Source organism: Eubalaena glacialis, chromosome 5, assembly GCF_028564815.1.
Source record: "Eubalaena glacialis isolate mEubGla1 chromosome 5, mEubGla1.1.hap2.+ XY, whole genome shotgun sequence".
In the NCBI taxonomy this organism is placed as follows: domain Eukaryota; kingdom Metazoa; phylum Chordata; class Mammalia; order Artiodactyla; family Balaenidae; genus Eubalaena; species Eubalaena glacialis.
Genome location: NC_083720.1, coordinates 153719806 through 153742508, shown reverse-complemented (window position 1 = coordinate 153742508; position 22703 = coordinate 153719806). Strand labels below are relative to the sequence as shown.

General features: G+C 37.6%; 1 protein-coding gene across 2 annotated transcripts in view; it reads right to left on the bottom strand.

Annotated features, from left to right (window-relative positions):
- GASK1B (golgi associated kinase 1B) overlaps nucleotides 1-22703 on the bottom strand; it is a 56954-nt gene that overhangs the window by 14919 nt on the left and 19332 nt on the right. For both annotated transcript variants that reach the window (XM_061192666.1, XM_061192668.1), the window contains exon 3: nucleotides 19292-19506. In XM_061192666.1, the coding sequence (XP_061048649.1) occupies nucleotides 19292-19506 (215 nt within the window). The remainder of the gene's footprint in view (nucleotides 1-19291; nucleotides 19507-22703) is intronic.

Sequence of the window (22703 nt, the reverse complement as noted above, 5' to 3'; positions counted from 1 at the left end):
AAGTATATACATTATATTTGTCAATTATACCTCAATAAAGCTAGAAGGGAAAAAAAAGAGAAAATAAATAAACAAATTCTGCTTTACTAAATTAGACTTCAAAAAAAAAAGATTATTTTTACACATATGTATAGAATTTCCTGTTTGAAAATGTATTTGTTTCTATGCTCCCTGGGTTGGCAAGTAGCTATAAAGTAAAGCCGTTTATGTAGCTTAGATATGAAATCCCAGGATACTGCCAAAGCATTTTATATCATGCAGTTACTAATTATCAAAATAAACCAAAAGGTTAGGTATCACATTACAAATAAAGAAAAGGCTCAGAGAGGCTAAGTAACCTGCCCAAGGAGACACAGCTAGAGAATGATGTGGATTTCTACCAATTTCCGCCTTTTCCACACTGCCTCCCAACGTGGAGAAGACAAGATTCCTGCCTTCACAGAGATTCCAATCGAATGCCTCTAAGTATGATTCACTGTGTATCCTCCAAGTCAACCAACACCACGATTTGTACAATGCAAATACTCAATAAATGTCTGTTGGAAAAAATGAAGGAATGAACGCCAGTTCCTACTGAAATCTGTCTAATGCAGATAGCTAACTACTAAAAGACCTCTAATCAGGCCAGACCTCCATGTTTTCCTGATCCAATATCTTGTAAAAAGCTCAGAGTGTTAAAATCAAAATCAAAGAATCTTAGAATTACAGAAACGTCATAACGCTGAAGTTACCAGAGACTACACAGGCAAAAGTGAGTTTATTTCAGAAAAATTACCCTAGAGTCATAGTTCTCAAACTTTTTTATTTCAGAACCTTTGACACTCTTAAAAGTATTGAAGCCCCCCAAAATCCTCCTTTATGTGGGTTATTTATCATATAGAAATTAAAACTGAAAAAAATTGAAGTTACGTATTACCTCATTTAAAAATAACACTGATACACCCATTACATGTTAACATAACATATTTTTACAAGAAATTGCTATATCTCTAAAAAAATAATAAGAGAAATGGAATTGTTCTTGCAAGTTAAAATGGTGTTAAAGGAAAACACAGCAATGAGTTGAGCTCCTGATTCAAACAATTGCATAAGCGGTTTTCCTCAAGACAACCACTGTACTGCGGGAAGCAATAGAAGTGCTTTATATACACTTTCCACTTGCTCACCCAGAATGTTAAAAAGATGTACACTTACAGGTAGAGACTTAAGAACATTAACAGTTTTTATTGCTTCATCAAGTACTTTCTTAAGTGCATCAGGCATTCATTCCATGTGTCTTTTCACATGAGTCCATTGGCCACGAAAGGAGAACAACTCTTGGTAGAGTCTGGAGCCAGCTTCGATTCATCTCAAGGCACCAACAGATTCAGCCATGATTGCAAATTTTGTAAATATTGTAAAAAAAAAAAAAAAAAAAAACTCTGAGTTTTGTGACCTCACAGACCCCCCTGAAAGGGCCACAGAAAAGCCATCACCCCAAACAGTCCCATTCAATGTGACCACAATCAGTAACAAATGTGAAAAGTCCCATTTATCTCTTAGTTATCTGTGTCCATAAACATTTTGAATATGGTTGGGAAGAGCCTGGCACTAATAGAATCCCTATGGACCAGCTCTCCCTTAAATCTCTCTGAGTCTACTTCCTTGGGCAAAACAAACCATGAATCTTTTAAAAATAATTACATACAAAAAAATATATATATTGAGCCAGATAGATAGTTGCTTGTCCTCTCATTGTTGCTATGGCAATACTGTTGGGTTGCTTTTTCCACGGTTTCCTTATTTACCTCCTGGCAGATTTATCTAGATTCAACGCTTAGACCTCCTGTTTTCCTGGAAAACAGCAGTCAAGGATGGTTTCAAACTGTCTGTGTTTCCATGGCATAGGATCAGTGGCGAAGCCAATCCCAAAAGCTAGCTCAAACAGTGCATTAAACAATCTTTGAGTCTCAAAAGATTATTTATGGAATCACACAGGTTTCCTCTAATCCCTGATCTCTCCAGCCCAGCTATGGATACAACAAGATTTAGGATTGATGTGTACTGACCATGCACTAATCAATTTCAGCACAGCCTAAAAATTCCATGGCAAGGGTTGAAATAAGCAAAAATGACCTGTAATAAAGGAAAACAGACTGTGCTTTGATTAATAATTACATTAGAATTGACCCAGAAATGCTCAGTTGGTTGTCACTTGGCAATATGAGGTTTATGAATATAATGTATTTGACCAGACATTTCTCCTTTGATTCCGACAGATACAAGAGCAAAGACCTATGTCAACCAGGCCACATTTTACACAAATGAGGCTTTAGCATAATCCATGCCAGAAAGCTCTGAGAATAAATGCTAGCCAGTAGGTGGAAAGGATACATAAAATTCTAAAGGCTTTGAGACACAGAGAACCCTTAACAGGAAGTGGGCCAGGATCCAGAGAAATACCTTCCTGCTGTAGAGGCCAGGTTGCTAGTAAGCTACACCTCTGTCACGGACCAGGGTAGGTGTGGCAGCTCTTTATCTTCAAAGTTGCATCCTTGAAAAATCAAATAAATAGTTTAAATTCTGTGGAGTGAGAGAATGTGGTCTTTAAAAGGTCTCCACCAGAGAAATGATGTCAAAGCCCAAAAGACAGACTGACAAAGGTCAGGGCCTTTGTATTTACTTTCTCCATCCTGTCATGTTCTTGTAGAGAATTTTTAGCAGCAGAAGTACATTCCATGTAAGGGCCATAAAAAGTGAAACTATTTGCCTTTTGAAATAGTGCTGGTTTCCTAATCTCCACGAGGTTTTGACACGGCCTAACTTCTTAGTGGGAGGGATGATCTAACGGGTCAATTTCTGCAGGAGAAGACTTTACCAACTTCCTAGATGGAATTGGGTGTGTGAATCAACCAAGGGGCCATCTTTTCTGGGAAAGAATCACACTGAGAAATGAGAGAACAATAGTTCCCAGGCCTGGAGATGACATTGTGTCAGAGTCAAGAGCCAAGACACAAAATCTGAAATGATGCCTGAGGCCCACAGATTGGTTGGGAATTATCTGGCTAGAACACAGAAATCCCTCAGTCCAAGTTTGTTGAATTGAATTGAACCCCGTAAGCAGTATCCTGTATGCTTATAATTCCTAGTTTTGTTTATAAAGTAAAATGAAAAGTACTAACATATGCTCATAGGAAAAATAGAACAAATGGCTGTGAAGCAAATTATTTAAATACAGCACCTATGAAGCCAAACAAAGCCTTTCGTATAATGTTAAAGAGTCCAAAAGCACTAATGTGATATTTGTCCCATTAAGACTCCACTTCCAATCCTGGGAAAATTTCTTGGCTGCTGCCTTGCAGACCTATACCCTCCAGAATAGAAGCCCCTCTAATCTCCACCTCCCACCCCTATTTCCGGCATCTTAAAGCTACAGCCTGGCTGTTCCCTGCCTCTCTCTAATTGTTAAAAGTAGGAGCAATTGTTAAAAGATGGCAATGACAAGTCACTGGAAAATGCATGTAGTCAACTGCATTTACAGAATGTAATGAAAAAACACACACACAGATATCCACTTATTATGTGTGTAAAATAATTTTTAAATTGGCTGAAAAGGTGTATACTAATCTCATGACAGTGATCACCTCAGAAAGAAAGTACAGGAAGGAACATGAAGAGATGGTCGAAGGGAGTTTAACCGACTTTAATGTATTTCTATCTCTAAAGGAAATTCTTAAAGCAAATATGCACAGGAAGTTGACAGGATAATTCTGGAAGTTGGAAACACGATATTTGTGAGGTTCATTGCTGTTCTTTGGTATGCTTTTATATGTCTTGATGAGGAGACCTCAAGGAACAGAATCTGAGAATAAAATCCCAGCTAGCTTCCCAAATTGTGTCAGCTGGGGACCCTGCAGTTAACAAACACAGAAGAAGGTATTGTCTGCAATTCCCCCATCTATGCAAAAAATACCCCTCACCCCAACATGACCGGGATGGTAAGTCCATGGAAACTGCCTTCCATGCTCTCATGGTTTCCTACAGCACCAAAGGCTACCATGAGCAGCTCTATGCTGTAGAAAATTCAGAGACAGACCTACATGATCCCTACCACTAAAGGCTTGCAGTATTCAGAGATTCAGGAAATCATAGCTATATATACATATATATACTTACAGTAAATTCAGATTCTTATAAACAGGGTGGTTCTAGATAATAACGATGCTGATCTATTGACTACTTGCTCTCCGTCAGTGTCTTAGTCCGTGGAGCGGTTACAACAAATTTATAAACAACAAACATGTATTTCTCACAGTTCCGGAGGCTGAAAGTCTGAGATCAGGGTGCCAGCGTGTTCGGGTTCTGGTGAGGGCTCTCTTCGGGGCTGCACACTGCCGACCCCTCACTGGGTCTCCCGTGACAGAAGGAACTGGGGGGCCCAGTTGGGCTTCTTTCCTAAAATCACCAATGCCATTCATGGGGCTCTGTCCTCAGGACCTCCTCAACTACCCAAGGCACCACCTCCTAACACTAACACCTTGGGGGTTCGGAATCACACAGAATTTGGAGAGGAACAAACATTCAGCCCTTGACAGTGGCCAGATACCAGGACAAGTACTTCATGTGCAATAATTCATGGTATTCCCAGAACAAATCTCCAAGGGAAGTAAAATCATTTTCGTTTTCATATAATAAAGAAATTAAAGCTCTGAGAGATTATAAACTTGCCCAAGGTTACAGAGCTGTCTATTAGAGAAGCTGAGATTCGAACCCAAGTCTGTTTTACATAAATGCCATTTCTCTATGAATTTAGTGAACTAAAAACTTGTAGAATTTTTTTTCATCTTTATTGGAGTATAGTTGCTTTACAATGTTATGTTAGTTTCTCCTGTACAACAAAGTGAATCAGCTATATGCATGCGTATATCCCCATATGCCCTCCCTCTTGAGCCTCCCTCCCACCCTCCCTGTCCCACCCCTCTAGGTGGTCACAAAGCACCGAGCTGATTTCCCTGTTCTATGCGGCTGCTTCCCACTAGCTATCTATTTTACATTTGGTAGTGTATATATGTCAGTGCCACTCTCTCACTTCGTCCCAGCTTCCACTTCACCCGTTGTGTCTTCATGTCCCTTCTCTACCTCTGCGTCTTTATTCATGTCCTGCCACAAGGTTCATCAGTACCGTTTTGTTAGATTCCATATATATGTGTTAGCATCCGGTATTTGTTTTTCTCTTTCTGACTTACTTCACTATGTATGACAGACTCTAGGTCCATCCACATCTCTACAAGTGACCCAATTTCGTTCCTTTTAATGGCTGAGTAATATTCTATTGTATACCATGTCTTCTTTATCCATTCTTCTGTCGATGGGCATTTAGGTTGCTTCCATGACCTGGCTATTGTAAATAGTGCTGCAGTGAACATTGGGGTACATGTCTCTTTTTGAATTATGGTTTTCTCTGGCTGTTTGCCCAGTAGTGGGATTGCTGGGTCATATGGTAATTCTATTTTTAGTTTTTTAAGGAACCTCCATACTGTTTTCCATAGTGGCTGTATCAATTTAAATTCCCACCAACAGTGCAAGAGGGTTCCCTCTTCTCCACACCCTCTCCAGCATTTGTTGTTTGTAGATTTTCTGATGATGCCCATTCTAACCGGTGTGAGGCGATACCTCATTGTAGTTTTGATTTGCATTTCTTTAATAACTAGTGATGTTGAGCAGCTTTTCATGTGCCTCTTGGCCATTTGTATGTTTTCTTTGGAGAAATGTCTATTTAGGTCTTCTGCCCATTTTTTGATTGGGTTGTGTGTTTTTTTAATATTGAGCTACATGTGCTGTTTATATATTTTGGAGATTAATCACTTTTCCATTGATTAGTTTACAAATATTTTCTCCCATTCTGAGGCTTGTCTTTTTGTCTTGTTATAGATTCCTTTGCTGTGCAAAAGCTTTTAAGTTTCATTAGGTCCCATTTGTTTATTTTTGTTTTTATTTCCATTACTCTAGGAGGTGGGTCAAAAAAGATCTTGCTGTGATTTATGTCATAGAGTGTTCTGCCCCTGTTTTCCTCTAAGAGTTTTATAGTGTCTGGTCTTATATTCAGGTCTTTAATCCATTTTGAGTTTATTTTTGTGTATGGTGTTAGGCAGTGTCCTAGTTTCATTCTTTTACATGTAGCTATCCAGTTTTCCCAGCAGCACTTATTGAAAAGGCTGTCTTTTCTCCATTGTATTTTCTTGCCTCCTTTATCAAAAGTAAGGTGACCATAGGTGCATGGGTTTATCTCTGGGCTTTCTATCCTGTACCATTGATCTAAATTTCTGTCTTTGTGCCAGTACCATATTGTCTTGATTACTGTAGGTTTGCAGTATAGTCTGAAGTCCAGGAGTCTGATTCTTCCAGCTCCATTTTTTTCCCTCAAGATTACTTTGGCTATTCGGGGTCTTTTGTGTCTTCATACAGATTTTAAGATTTTTTGTTCTAGTTCTGTAAAAAATGCCATTGGTAGTTTGATAGGGATTGCATTGAATCTGTAGATTGCTTTGGGTAGTATAGTCATTTTCACAGTATTGATTCTTCCAATCCAAGAACATGGTATATCTCTCCATCTGTTTGTGTCATCTTTGATTTCTTTCATCAGTGTCTTATAGTTTTCTGAGTATAGTTCTTTTATCTCCTTAGGTAGGTTTATTCCTAGGTATTTTATTCTTTTTGTTGCAGTGGTAAATGGGAGTGTTGCCTTAATTTATCTTTCTGATTTTTTGCTGTTAGTGTAAAGCAGTGTAAAAGATTTCTGTGCATTAATTTTGTATCCTGCTATTTTACCAAATTCATTGATAAGCTCTAGAAGTGTTCTTGGGGCACCTTTAGGATTTTCTGTGTATAGTATCATGTCATCTGCAAACAGTGGCAGTTTTACTTCTTCCTTTGGAATTTGGATTCCTTTTATTTCTTTATATTCTCTGATTGCTGTGTCTAGGACTTCCAAAACTATGTTGAATAATAGTGGTGAGAGTAGGCACCCTTGACTTGTTCCTGATCTTAGAGGAAATGCTTTCAGTTTTTCACCATTGAGAATGATGCTGGCTGTGGGTTTGTCGTATATGGCCTTTATTATGTTGAGGTAGGTTCCCCCTATGCCCACTTTCTGGAGAGTTTTTATCATGAATGGGTGTTGAATTTTCTCAAAAACTTTTTCTGTATCTTTGAGATGATCATATGGTTTTTATCCTTCAATTTGTTAATTTGGTGTATCACATTGATTGATTGAGTATATTGAAGAATCCTTGCATTCCTGGGATAAATCCCACTTGATCATGGTGTATAATCCTTTTATTGTGCTTTTGGATTCTGTTTGCTAGTAGTATGTTGAGGATTTTGCATCTATGTTCATTAGTGATACTGGCTGGTAATTTTCTTTTTGTGTGACATCTTTGTCTGGTTTTGGTATTAGGGTGATGGTGGCCTCATAGAATGAGTTTGGGAGTGTTCCTCCCTCTGCTATACTTTGGAAGAGTTTGACAAGGATAGGAGTTAGCTTTTCTTTAAATGTTTGATAAAATTCACCTGTGAAGCCATCTGGCCCTGGGCTTTTGTTTGTTGGAAGATTTTTTTTTTTTTTTTTTTTTTTTTGTTGGAAGATTTTTAATCACAGTTTCAATGTCATTGTTTTTGATTGGTCTGTTCATATTTTCTATTTCTTCCTGGTTCAGTCTTGGAAAGTTGTACTTTCCTAAGAGTTTGTCCATTTCTTCCAGGTTGTCCATTTTATTGGCATATAGTTGCTTGTAGTAGTCTCTCATGATCCTTTGTATTTCTGCAGTGTCAGTTGTTACTTCTCCTGTTTCGTTCCTAATTCTATTGATTTGAGTCTTCTCCCTTTTTTTCCTGATGAGTCTGGTTAATGTTTTATCAATTTTGTTTATATTCTCAAAGAACAAGCGTTAAGTTTTATTAATCTTTGCTATTGTTTCCTTCATTTCTTTTTCATTTATTTCTGATCTGATCTTTATAATTTCTTTCCTTCTGCTAATTTTGGGGTTTTTTGTTCTTCTTCTCTAATTGCTTTAGGTTAAGGTTAGGTTTTTTATTTGAGATTTTTCTTGTTTCTTGAGGTAGGATTGTATTGCTATAAACTTCCCTCTTAGAACTGCTTTTGCTGCATCCCATAGGTTTTGGGGTGCAGGTCCCATAGGTTTTGGGTCATCATGTTTTCATTGTCATTTGTTTCTGGGTATTTTCTGATATCCTCTTTGATTTCTTCAGTGATCTCTTGGTTGTTTAGTATCGTATTGTTTAGCCTCCATGTGTCTGTATTTTTTACAGTTTTTTTCCTGAAATTGGTATCTAGTCTCATACCATTGTGGTCAGAATAGATGTTTAATATGATTTCAATTTTCTTAAATTTACCAAGGCCTGATTTGTGACCCAAGATGTGATCTCTCTAGGAGAATGTTCCATGAGCACTTGAGAAGAAAGTGTATTCTGTTGTTTTTGGATGGAATATCCTATAAATATCAATTTAAAGCTTGTGCCTCCTCATTTATTTTCTGTTTGGATGATCTGTCCATTGGTGTAAGTAGGGTGTTAAAGTCCCCTATTATTGTGTTCCTGTTGATTTCCCCTTTTATGGCTGTTAGCATTTGCCTTATGTATTGAGGTGTTCCTATGTTGGGTTCATAGATATTTACAATTGTTATATCTTCTTCTTGGATTGATCCCTTGATCATTATATAGTGTCCTTGCTTGTCTCTTGTAATAGTCTTTATTTTAAAGCCTATTCTATCAAACATTTAGAGAAGAGCTAACACCCATCCTTCTCAAACTCTTCCAAAAAACTGCAGAGGAAGGAACACACCCAAACTCATTCTATGAGGCCACCATCACCCTGATACCAAAACCAGACAAAGATACTACAAAAAAAGAAAATTACAGACCAATATCACTGATGAATATAGATGCAAAAATCCTCAACAAAATACTAGCAAACAGAATCCAACAACACATTAAAAGGATCATACACCACGATCAAGTGGGATTTATCCCAGGGATGCAAGGATTCTTCAATATACTCAATCAATCAATGTGATACACCATATTAACAAATTGAAGAATAAAAACCATATGATCATCTCAATAGATGCAGAAAAAGCTTTTGACAAAATTCAACACTCATTCATGATAAAAACTCTCCAGAAAGTGGGCACAGAGGGAACCTACCTCAACATAATAAAGGCCATATACGACAAACCCACAGCAAACATCATTCTCAACGGTGAAAAACTGAAAGCGTTTCCTCTAAGATCAGGAACAAGTCAAGGATGTCCACTCTCACCACTATTATTCAACATAGTTTTGGAAGCCCTAGACACAGCAATCAGAGAAGAAAAAGAAATAAAAGGAATACAAATTGGAAAAGAAGAAGTAAAACTGTCACTGTTTGCAGATGACATGATATTATACATAGAGAATCCTAAAAATGCCACCAGAAAACTACTAGAGCTAATCAATGAATTTGGTAAAGTTGCAGGATACAAAATTAATGCACAGAAATCTCTTGCATTCCTATACACTAATGATGAAAAATCTGAAAGAGAAATTATGGAAACACTCTCATTTACCATTGCAACAAAAAGAATAAAATACCTAGGAATAAACCTACCAAGGGAGACAAAAGACCTGTATGCAGAAAACTATAAGACACTGATGAAAGAAAGTAAAGATGATACCAACAGATGGAGAGATATACCATGTTCTTGGATTGGAAGAATCAATATTGTGAAAATGACTATACTACTCAAAGCAATCTACAGATTCAATGCAATCCCTATCAAATTACCAATGGCATTTTTTACGGAACTAGAACAAATCATCTTAAAATTTGTATGGAGACACAAAAGATCCCGAATAGCCAAAGCAGTCTTGAGGGGAAAAAACGGAGCTGGAAGAATCAGACTCCCTGACTTCAGACTATACTACAAAGTTACAGTAATCAAGACAATATGGTACTGGCACAAAAACAGAAACATAGATCAATGGAAAAAGATAGAAAGCCCAGAGATAAACCCACGCACTATGGTCAATTAATCTATGACAAAGGAGGCAAAGATATACAATGGAGAAAAGACAGTCTCTTCAACAAGTGGTGCTGGGAAAACTGGACAGCTACATGTAAAAGAATGAAATTAGAATACTCCCTAACACCATACACAAAAATAAACTCAAAATGGATTCGAGACATAAAAGTAAGACCGGACACTATAAAACTTTTAGAGGAAAACATAGGAAGAACACTCTTTGACATAAATCACAGCAAGATCTTTTTTGATCCACCTCCTAGAGTAATGGAAATAAAAACAAAAATAAACAAATGGGACCTAATGAAACTTCAAAGCTTTTGCACAGTAAAGGAAACCATAAACAAGACGAAAGGACAACCCTCAGAATGGGAGAAAATATTTGCAAATGAATCAATGGACAAAGGATTAATCTCCAAAATATATAAACAGCTCATTCAGCTCAATATTAAAGAAACAAACAACCCAATCCAAAAATGGGCAGAAGACCTAAATAGACATTTCTCCAAAGAAGACATACAGATGGCCAAGAAGCACATGAAAAGATGCTCAACATCACTAATTATTAGAGAAATGCAAATCAAGACTACAATGAGGTATCACCTCACACAAGTTAGAATGAGCATCATCAGAAAATCTACAAACAACAAATGCTGGAGAGGGTGTGGAGAAAAGGGAACCCTCTTGCACTGTTGGTGGGAATGTAAATTGATACAGCCACTATGGAGAATAATATGGAGGTTCCTTAAAAAACTAAAAATAGACTTACCATACGATCCAGCAATCCCACTACTGGGCATATACCCAGAGAAAACCATAATTCAAAAAGACACATGCACCCCAATGTTCATTGCAGCACTATTTACAATAGCCAGGTCATGGAAGCAACCTAAATGTCCATCGACAGATGAATGGATAAAGAAGATGTGGTACATATATACAATGGAATATTACTCAGCCATAAAAAGGAACGAAATTGAGTCATTTGTTGAGACGTGGATGGATCTAGAGACTGTCATACAGAGTGAAGTAAGTCAGAAAGAGAAAAACAAATATCGCATATTAACGCATGTATGTGGAACCTAGAAAAATGCTACAGATGAACCGGTTTGCAGGGCAGAAGTTGAGACACAGATGTAGAGAACAAACGTATGGACACCAAGGGGGGAAAACCGCGGTGGGGTGGGGATGGTGGTGTGCTGAATTGGGTGATTGGGATTGACATGTATACACTGATGTGTATAAAATTGATGACTGATTAAAAAAAAACAAAAAAACAAAAACCTGCACATGTATGTTTACAACAGCTTTATTCATAATTACAGAAATGTGGAAGCAACCAAGATGTAAAAAAAAAAAAAAAGATAGCCTAACTCCTTCTTTAATAAAAATCCTTTCTTGGCAGGGTTTAACCATTTCATTTACATCTTTCTCCTGCAAAAATCTCTATATTTTTTGATATCATCAGAAGCAAATCTGTATGATTCTGTTACCTCACTTCTCTATTTTTACACATATAAACATAAAAAGCAATAAAGACACTGTCGGGGCCAATACATACCAAGTTTTCTAGCCAATTTGCTCACCTATTTCAAGCAATACTCAGAATAATGAAACTATAGTGTCACACAATAATTTGCAAAGTCTTCTGAGGCCTCTTCAATAATCACTGTATTGTAGCATCGTTAATACCAAAAATAATTTCTCCCCATGACAGTGTGAACACACATATATATAGTAGAAACCATGTTGAAGTCAGACTTTTCAATATCGAAAGGGCAAACTTAGTTTTACAACTTGAAAATTTTATGGTTAACCAGAACATATTTCAGTGCTTAGCACATGCGTGTCTGCCAAGTTAGAAGTCCGTCATTTTTAAAGCCTAGACTGACATCTTCTCCATGTCCTTAACATTGTAAGTGACTCTATAGTCAAGTGAACCACTGTGATTTTTCAACAAACAATAAAAAGCAGGAATGTAATGTTCTCTAAATCCTCTCATCCTTGGCAATTTTTCCTCCCTAGATCCCAGCCAAGTCAGCATGCCAACCAAGATTGCCAAAGCTAATCCCAGACTTTCTTTGCTACTTGAAGCTAAGACAGTACCTGACTGTATCATCCCTCATTATTTCCCAGCAAGTGAATGAGAAACTATATTATTTGCTTGTTTGGACTTACCAATAAATACAGGGCTAGGGGCCATTAGATTGGCAGTGTGCTGATTATGCAAAACAGCAAAACTGACTCAAATTACGTAATTGAACGGACAGTGTCTGAGACCCCGGATTGCTGTACCTTCTGCTGTCACAGCACGTACCTGCCTGTGAGTGTCTTCCCTCACTGACCTCTAAAAGTTGGAAGCGAGGCCCTTGATCACAGAGTCATAAGGATAAAGGGAGGGGATGCTTGGAAGACAGTCATCATGTACCATGGAGAACACCGTTGGAATCTTTCTTTCCCAGGCATATAGAACGTTCCTACAGAAACAATTTCTTTTTAATGAAAAGTGATGTTTCCTCTTGTTTAGAAGATAGTTGGCCAGAATTTTTACTTTGCTATCATCACACCATTAAGAGGAGAAAATGACCCACAGAATCGAGAGCGGGGTGGGCAGAATAGGTCAGAGATGAACACCTCTTAATCTAATTTGTTATATTGAGGAACTAAATCATTAGGCAGGTAAAAGTTAGGAGAGACAACTCTAGGTGGCCAGGCTTACCAATTTATACTGTTGCCGCTTATTGAATTTATGACCATAAGTGTTTTACTCACAGACATCTGGGAGAAACCACCTTAATGGAACAGGAAGTTTCCAAAGGACCACTTCTCCCAGTCAGTGCACTTTTCCTCCTTTCCGGCCCTTTGTTAGAATCCTTCCCTCTGAAACTCAATTCCTGACACTTGTGCTCACCTGATGCCTGCAAGTTCTTCAATTTCTATATTAAATGTCACATTCTCGGTCCACACTCTTTCCCCTCAAGTTCCACAAGAACTGATAGCATCTTACTTGTTTCTATAGGATGTTAAACTCAATTATTAGACCTAATAAATTCCGCTGTGATTATCTCTCTCCTCTATTGGATGGTATGACTCTTGCTGGCAGGAAGACGGTCTCAGCCATCTTTCTATCACCAGCACTATACCTGCCAAGTGTCTAGAACAGAAAAGAGCTCATTTGGGATTAACATATGCACACTACTATATATAAAATAGATAATCAACAAGGACCTACTGTATAGCGCAGGGAACTCTGCTCAGTATTCTCTAATAACCTGTAATGGAAAGAATCTGAAAAAGAATGGATATATCTATATCTATATCTATAGATATAGATATAGATATCTGAATCCCTTAGCTCTGTACACCTGAAACTAACACAACACTGTAAATCAACTGTACTCCAATATAAAATAAAAATTAAATTAGGGACTTCCTAGTGGCGCAGTGGTTAAGAATCCACCTGCCAATGCAGGGGACACGGGTTCGAGCCCTGGTCCGGGAAGATCCCACATGCCACGGAGCAACTAAGCCCGTGCGCTACAGCTACTGAGCCTGCGCTCTAGAGCCTGCGCACCACAACTACTGAGCCCGTGTGCCACAACTATTGAAGCCCACACGCCTAGAGCCCGTGCTCCACAACAAGAGAAGCCACTGCAATGAGGGGCCTGCTCACTGCAAGGAAGAGTGGCCCCCGCTCGCTGCAACCAGAGAAAGCCCGCACACAGCAGTGAAGACCCAATGCAGCCAAAAATAAATAAATAAAATAAATTAATTTTAAAAAATTAAATTAAAAAAGATAAAAATTTAAAAATTAAAAAAAAAAAGAGCATCTGTCAAATCCAAGTGGAAAGAAATATGTGTAACTTATTTTGTTGATGGTGGAAGCAAACAACTCCCAAGTCACCTCTCTGTTGGTCCCTCTCTATGGAAATACCCTTTAATTTCCCATCAAATAAACAAAAAATATAAATACAGGGAGGACTTTATTAAATAGTAAAAATATTAAATATTTTCCATTCATTTGATTTTTCATTTTCTAAACATCTCATTATCTGCCTTTAACAAAACTTTACTTCTTTACTGCAAGTACGCTTTTATTTCTTTCACTTTTAACACTTTTTTTCCCACATCTTTATTGGAGTATAATTGCTTTACAATTTTGTGTTAGTTTCTGTTGTATAGCAAAGTGAATCAGCTATACATATACATATATCCCCGTATCCCCTTCCTCTTGCTTCTCCCTCCCACCCTCCCTATCCCACCCCTCTAGATGGTCACAAAGCACAGAGCTGATCTCCCTGCGCTATACAGCAGCTTCCCACTAGCCATCCACTTTGCATTTGGTTAATTTGACACTTTGGATTTCATATTTTGATATAACTAGGTAAGTTTTCTTTGATCAAAAAAAAAACAATGCCCTGAGTAACTGTGACATTTTCAGACACACTGCTGGTAACTGAAAGGTTACAAAGTTGAATAAGGCAGGGACTTGCCCTTGAGAAACTCACAGCTTATTAAAGAAGACAGACTAGTCAAAAATAATTAAAACCTAATAGGCTAAAATCTAATTGTAAGTATGAAAATATTACACGAGACTAGAAAAAATGAAATGGTTTGGGAATAACTTACAACTTAAGTAAAAATAATGATAAAGTATTTTACTTAATTCTTATATTGATATTTACCTCTACTATTATTTCTGGATGATCAATTTCTTAATTAATATGAAATGCTCACTGAACACCTCCTGTGTAACAGGCGTTATCCTAAATCCTTTATGTGTATAAAAGTACTGAACCCTCTCAATAGCCCTCTATAAAAACAATATTATTATTCCTATTTTCAGATGAGGAAACCAAGGCAAGGAGAGGTTTAGCTTCTCAATGTTCAAAAATTATTGGCAGTTGGAATTCAAACTTAGCAGGCTGGTTCCAGAATCTCAGTTTCTAACTGTTATACAGACTATATCTGAGGTCAAAAAGCAAGTTTTATACCTCCTAAATCTTCTTCTGTTATTTTATTTAATCTTTTGAAAGGAATTTGACCAAATCTTGGAAACTCAAATGCTCTCTAGAATACTACCCTTTGTCATCCTAATGGGAGAAGAATTTTTATCCACTCAGTTCAGATACCCACGCTTCAAGAATAAAAGGTTACTTGTGCCTCTATCATATTTAACAGACCCAGTAAAATGCCATAGCCTTTGGGAATGTAGATTTGTTAACTGGGTGAAACAGAAAGAATGTTGTGTACAGAAAATTAACAACTGCATTCTGTATTCCCTTGCCCTTGCTGTAGCATCAGAGCAAGTGATTTCAGTTTGTTTCAGGCATAACTTTTCGAAGACTGCTCACAAAATCCACCCAATATAATCCAACATATTCCCAAACACCATTTAAATAAGGCATATATTTGACTTTAAAATAAAAATTTCAGTGTAATTGATGAGAAGCATTATTATACAAAAAATAACTATTTATTATGGTACTCATGAAAAATGGCCTAAGCTTGTTCATTTATTCATTTATTTGCTCAGTAAACATTTTCAATAAACATCTCTCTATAAACATTGTATGATGCTAAATATAAGAAGCAAAAAATAAATAAAATAATATCTTACCAAAAACGTAAAATTTCTCTGGAGTAAAATCTATTAGAAAAGTCAAAAGAGGACTTCCCTGGTGGCGTAGTAGTTAAGAATCCACCTGCCAATGCAGGGGACACGGGTTCGAGCCCTGGTCCGGGAAGATCCCACATGCCGCGGAGCAACTAAGCCCACGTGCCACAACTACTGAGCCTGCGCTCTAGAGACCACGAGCCACAACTACTGAGCCCGCATGCCACAACTACTGAAGCCCGTGCGCCTAGAGCCCATGCTCCGCAACAAGAGAAGCCACTGCAATGAGAATCCCACGCACTGCAACGTAGAGTAGCCCCTGCTCGCCGCAACTAGAGAGAAAGCCCGTGCGCAGCAATGAAGACCCAACGCGGCCAAAAATAAATAAATTTTTTAAAAAGTCAAAAGAAAAACAACAAAGAAAAATTGTTTGAGACATTTAGGGTTGGATAATGGCTAACTTTCATCACATAAAAATGTTTTTATAAATCAATAAGAAAAAAGTTATGGAATGCAATAAAAACATCAATGATTTGAACAAGCAATTCACAGGAAAAAAACACAAATAATCAATGTATGAAAATATGTTATCCTCAACCTCACTTGTAATGAAGGACCTGGAAATATATACAAGACCCCGTTATCCTCCATAAAATCAGCAAAAACATTTATTAGTTTTCAACTTCCCAAAGTTGGTAAGAGAGTGGGAAGCAGACACTCTTGCACATTACTGGTAGAATTGTGAAACACTGCAACAACTAGAGAAAATTAGCCTTTGTCTGTGACTTTGGGACAAATAAATGCTGGATGAGTCAAAAATGTAAATCCATTCTCACAGATGCCACCCTTGTATATATAGTTTGATCTATTTTTGTAAATAGTGACCAAATGAACTCTTAACAGTCAGACTAACTTCTGACTTTTAGATTCAGTGCTTTAACCAGAGCCAAAACTGGGAACTCCAATCTTGGTTTCTTACCTTGGATGGTTCCAGGTTAAAGTCTTGCAAAGGTCTCATCCTCATGAATTATGGGGGATGAGAAAGACTCCTCCCTCTATTGCACCCTTAAGAGATTATAATATACCATAATATACTATAAACATAACTTTTATATGCACTGGGAGACCTAAATTTTTTGTGATTCACTTTATTGTGATATTGGCTTTGTTGTAGTGGTCTGACACCAAACCCAAAATCTCTCTGAGGTATGCCTGTATTTAGGATGCACTAAGTATCATAGGAACATTGCCAATCCCATGTTCTTTCTCATGGTTTCCCCAACCTCTTCATCATTCCCAGCCCACGATCCCACTCGAACATTCTCCTTCACTATTTTATGGCAAAAGGTTCTTCTTCTTTTGACTGCATAACAGTAAGAACTTACATTATTTTCAGCCAGCCATCCTTACATGGATCTATCTTTTTGTTTTATACAGTATAGTTTCCTAACTAAGTAATGTTTTAAAAACCAAACTTGGTGTGCAGCAGTGGGGATAACCATCTCATACTACTTCGCTGCCCCTGCGGTGGTTTTCTATGGTTTAATGCACAGCAGATGTCGCACAAATATATCTTCATTGGTTGAATGATAGTTGGAGCTTCCCTTAACAGAAAGGAGAATGATAAAGACAGATGGTAGGTTGAGATTTAGTTGAAGCTTCCAAAATTAAAACAAATGTCACCAGAGACAACTTCTAACAGGGTTTGCCATCTAATCATTATAGGTTAGCTCTTCTGTTCATCAGCTGCAAACCTCAAGGTCTATCCCTTCTCGTAGACTTCACCACCAGGTTCATGAATCTCCTCTCCATCCCCCACCCCCTACCATAGTCATCATCTTCAGGACCTTCAACGTCTATGCTGACCACTCCCCATAGTGAATACCCTTACCTACTTCACCCTAGCAATCTTCTTCCATTCTCCACTGTATTGCTACTACATGTTATCACACCAACATCTTCCATTAAACTAAGAATAACCTGGTAGTTGTTATGTAATAATAGTTAAAAGTATGAAAAATACAGTTAGCCAAACTTGCTAAAATCTCTATTTGGGAACTTACTAGCTAAGTAACACCAAACAAGAGAGGTAACTCTTGAGAAACAGTTCTCCATGGCGTTTCTGCACATCTTATGTCAAGTTTTCTTCTGCACTAGCTCTTCAAGGATGTCAGTATAGCAAACAGCCTTGGAAGATACAAAGAGTGTCTCCCTCTGGGGTGGAAGACAGATTTGTTTCCTGACCAAGATAATAAAGATAATGTCTCCTTCTGGGGCGAATGTTGGGCAGTTGTGTCCGCAGCCTCTTATAAGACTGGAGGTTTCCTCAAAAGGTACAAAACCCCACTGGGTGTACCGTTCCGTGGGGCGACTCCACATCGCCCCAGTGGGACTTGAGGGCAGAGGAACGTGAGTGATGAAGTCATTTGTCGCTAACCCAGGAGGCTTTTGTCTTCTGCTAGCACCTATGGCTTGTTAACTCGCAAGCAGGGTAAGACCTCAGACTCTTCACAGTTCTTGACAGGAACTTCTTTATGCCTTAGTTTCCCTACCTGTACAATGGAGAGAGGGCACTTACCTCAGAGAGATAGTGCGCTAATTAAATGGAATAATGAGGCTCTACATATACGGAGCCCAGCCTGAGTCTCACAGCTGCACTTTTCATCAGTATTTGGCGACTCTTTGCCAAACCAAGTGGCCTGCTCTCGGCTCAGTTCTCACTGGTGGCTCTGAGGCACCGACACCAGAGATCACCTCTCCTTCTCGAAGTTCCTAAACCCTACCCTGTGACCCTGCACTAAACTGGTTTTCTTCCTACGTTTTTGTAGGAAGGCAGTCCTAAATTGCCACGAATATACTAATTAACAATACAAAAACAGAAAACCAGTTTTTCTAAGGTGGAAGAAGGGGAAGGCAGTAATTGGAATGAGGGGGTAGGGAGAGTCATGAGGTCTTCATCACAAGGAGGTAAGAGTTATTCAAAAACCTATAAAACATCAAGTCACTCAGTTATGTAGATGGCCAATATTTATTATTCTCCAATGTCTAATCTTAATGACATATTTGCAAAGAATTACTGGAACAAAAACAGGGGAAATGGTGGCTGTAAAGTATGTGGCTAAGTGACCATTGAAACAGTGTGGAATAATAGAAAAAAGACACTTTTACTGTCAACAGATCCCAGGATTCCAAGCCCCAGATTTTAGTAGTCGTGAGAACTTGGGTGAGTTACTTAACCTCAAAAAACTTTAGTTTACTTACCTCCCAAGTGGGGTAAGACTCTCTACCTTGAAGAGCTGTTGATGGGTTATCTCAGTAAATTGTATCTATGATGGGTATGACTATTCCATGAGTAAAATACTGAAGAATTACTTATTCAGAAATTAATATGAGGGCCAAGGGACATTTCTGAATATTTCCCAAAAGGATATAACATCTCGTGATGTGGTACCAGGCTTGCCAAATACAACCTTATAGAACATCGGGCTTGCCAAATACAGCTTTACAGAACTTAAACTCTGGCTTCATAAAAACCCAAGGTACAGAAAACTCCTTAGTGGTAGACGTTTATAACTCTGCATCAGTCTCAGATAACCACTTACTTGATTGAACTTACCTGTAACAAAAAATCAAAGAGAGCCATCTTGGACCACTCGTGGTGATGTATTTCAGTACAGCCCCATTCAGGTTTGGGTACGCGGCCATTCAGCCAGCACTTCTGTTTCAGCAACTGCTGATAAGTTCCCCAGGTGAGCTTAACAGAAGAGTGGGTCTCATTACTCGTTGGAGATAAAGATGAGTCCCAGAGAATGAAAGGACATGGGCGGCCATCTATAGAATCCAAAAACACAAAAAAACACACTTTTAGAATGTTACTGACTCAGTGTGTACTCTTGGATGTCATTCAGTCTTCCACAGCTTCACACTCTCATCTGTCACACGTGAGAGTTTGATTAGATGACATTTATGATCACTTTCCCTTCTGAATATTTACTATTTTTATACCTCAGTGATGCTTCCTGATAGGAGTCTTGGAAGATGGAGAGTTATTGTTAGACAAGGAAAGAAAAGTTTTTTTTAAACAAGATACTTTATAGATGCGGCAGGAACAGGCCACTAACCACCAATAACAACGTCTTCCAGTTAATGTGGTTTTATTCCGCATCTAAAAGCAGCCACCATGAAAAAGGGAAGAATCCAGACATTTATAATTATCTATTCAGTGTCTGAGTGGAGTGGCTCTCTATTTGTAATAACAACTGTCTGATTTTCTGAGGCCATATTATGATGTCAGGAAGAAAAAGAATTTTTTAGAAGTTGCCAATTTAAAAGTGAAATTGTATGTTTCACACCAGTCACTATAATCTCCAAAGAAAGAAAAAGGAAACAAGAGGGTTTGTTTTTTTTTCTGACAGAAACAACGGCACTCCTGGTAATGGGTCATTTATTCACATAAAACCTCACAAAGTGTATTTAAGCAAATGTCATTTCTTCAACTTCCTGTGCATAGAATATTTTTCAAAAAAATCCGTCACTCGAATGTTTTTGTCTCATTCTCGACAGTTTAGAGATTTCACTGGTGAACTGTACATTAAATGACACTGTAAGCTTAAAGCCAAAGCATCCCTCTCAAGCTCCCATGTCTGTCAAATAAAGTCACTGAAAGATGATGAAGAGCAGCTTTGCTTGTAACTTAAAAATCAGAATGATCTCTTGGAAGAAAACAAATAAAACGACGACTAAGTCACAAAGGTCTGAAAAACCCCATTTAACTCTCCTTCTTAACGGGCCTGGGCATTCGGTCCTCTGAAGCTATGGTTGGAATGTCAAGACACATCACAGGGATTGTTAAAGCTCTTTCAAATGACCTGAGAGGTTCTCAATCTATAACTGTTTGTTTTTTGTTGAAGACTTTTATTTTCCCACCTTGCTTCTTTGCCTTCATGTAGAGCTCTTATCTCTGGTCTTTAATGCAAGGACAGTCACTCCTCTAACCACTCCTGAATGTGGTGTTACAATGACCTTAATAATATTAATAACATTCACTTAATCATTCTAATCACCTACATTCCAGTTTTGTTCAAAAGAAAAATCTTTCTCCTTTCAGCCTTGCAATTTAGGCCAGGGCCTGTAGCAAGTCCTTTAGATTGTGGAAAATAGGCCACAGTCACTGATGTACAATTAAAAGAAAAATAGAGAAAGAAACATGAACCATATATAAAGAACTTAATTGTTATCTCTCTCCTTTTTATTTCCTTTTACTGTACTAAATGATTTGGGGCTGCTGGGACCCAATTATCTTCTTAGGTATTAGATAAATATAATGTTAAATGTATATGCTCCAAATACTATGCCAATTTAAAAAATAATAATAATAAATTCTAGGTAAAAGCAGACCATCATGTAGTGGGAGACACACATAAACCAGTGTAACCAAATACATGTAAGAGACACAACACAGCTTTCAAAGATATGGGCACTTCAGACTTCTAAATATCAACACCAAGAGGCTCTATCATTCAGTGTCTTTGGAACAAACTGATACACAGCTAGCACTTTGCATTCTCAAGGCTGGGAAGTATTCAAAGGGAGTTGAAAAACACTGAAATTCAGCAACACAAATCAATACACAAGACAGACAAAGTGCCAGTTTCCTCAGTAGACAAGGCCCTCAGAGAAATGAGGAAATTATGCACATAAACAATTGAAACAGTTAACTTCTGTGCTGTTTTTCCTTCCCTTTAGAAACATTTGTTTCATATTTTAAAAGTAATTAAGAGTAAATCTACTCATTTTAGGAAATGTGGAAAAACATTAAAATGTATAGCTAAAAGATGACATGATACTATATATAGGAAACACTAAAGTCTCCACCAAAAAAACTATTGGAACTAATAAATGAATTCAGTAAAGCTGCAGGATACAAGATTAATATACAGATATCTGTTGCTTTTCTATACACTGAAAATGAACTCTCAGAAAGAGAAATTAAGGAAACAATCACATTTACAATCATATAAAAAAGAATAAAATATCTAGGAATAAACTTAACAGAGGAGGTAAAAGACCTATTTGCTGAAAACTATAAAACATTGACAAAGGAATTTGGAAATTATACAAAGAAATGGAAAGATATCCCATGCTCTTGGATTGGAAGAATTAATATTGTTAAAGTGGCCATACTACCCAAAGTCATCTACAGATTTAATGAAATCTCTGTCAAAATACCCATGACACTTTTCACAGAACTAGAACAAATAATCCTAAAATTTATACGAAACCACAAAAGACCCCAAATTGCCAAAGCAATCCTGAGAAAAAAAGAAAGGAGCTGAAGGAATCACGCCCCCTGACTTCAGACAATACTGCAAAGCTACAGTGATCAAAACAGCCTGGTACTGGCACAAAAACAGACACATATATCAGTGGAACAGAATAGAGAGCCCAGAAATAAACCCACACACCTTTGGTCAATTAATCTACAGCAAAGGAGGCAAGAAAATACAGTGGGGAAAAGACAGTCTCTTCAATAACTGGTGCTGGGAAAACTAGACAGCTACATGTAAAAGAATGAAATTAGACATTTCCTTACATCATGTACAAAAATAAACTCAAAATGCATTAAAGACCTAAATGTAAGACCTGAAACCATAAAACTCCTAGAAGAGAACACAGGCAGAACACCCTTTGACATAAATTGTAGCAGTATTTTTAAAATCTGTCTTCTAAGGAAAAAGAAATAAAAGCAAAAATAAACAAATGGGACCTAATTAAACTTAAAAGCTTTTACACAGCAAAGGAAACCATAAACTAAATGGAAAGACAACCTACTACATGGGAGAAAATATTTGTCAATTATATGTTTGACAAGGGGTAAATATCCAACATATATAAGTAGCTCACACAACTCAATATCAAAAAAAACAAAGATCCCTTAAAAAATGGGCAGAAGACCTGAAGAGACATTTTTCCAAAGAAGACTTACACACAGCCAACAGGTCATGAAATGATGCTCAACCTTGCTAATT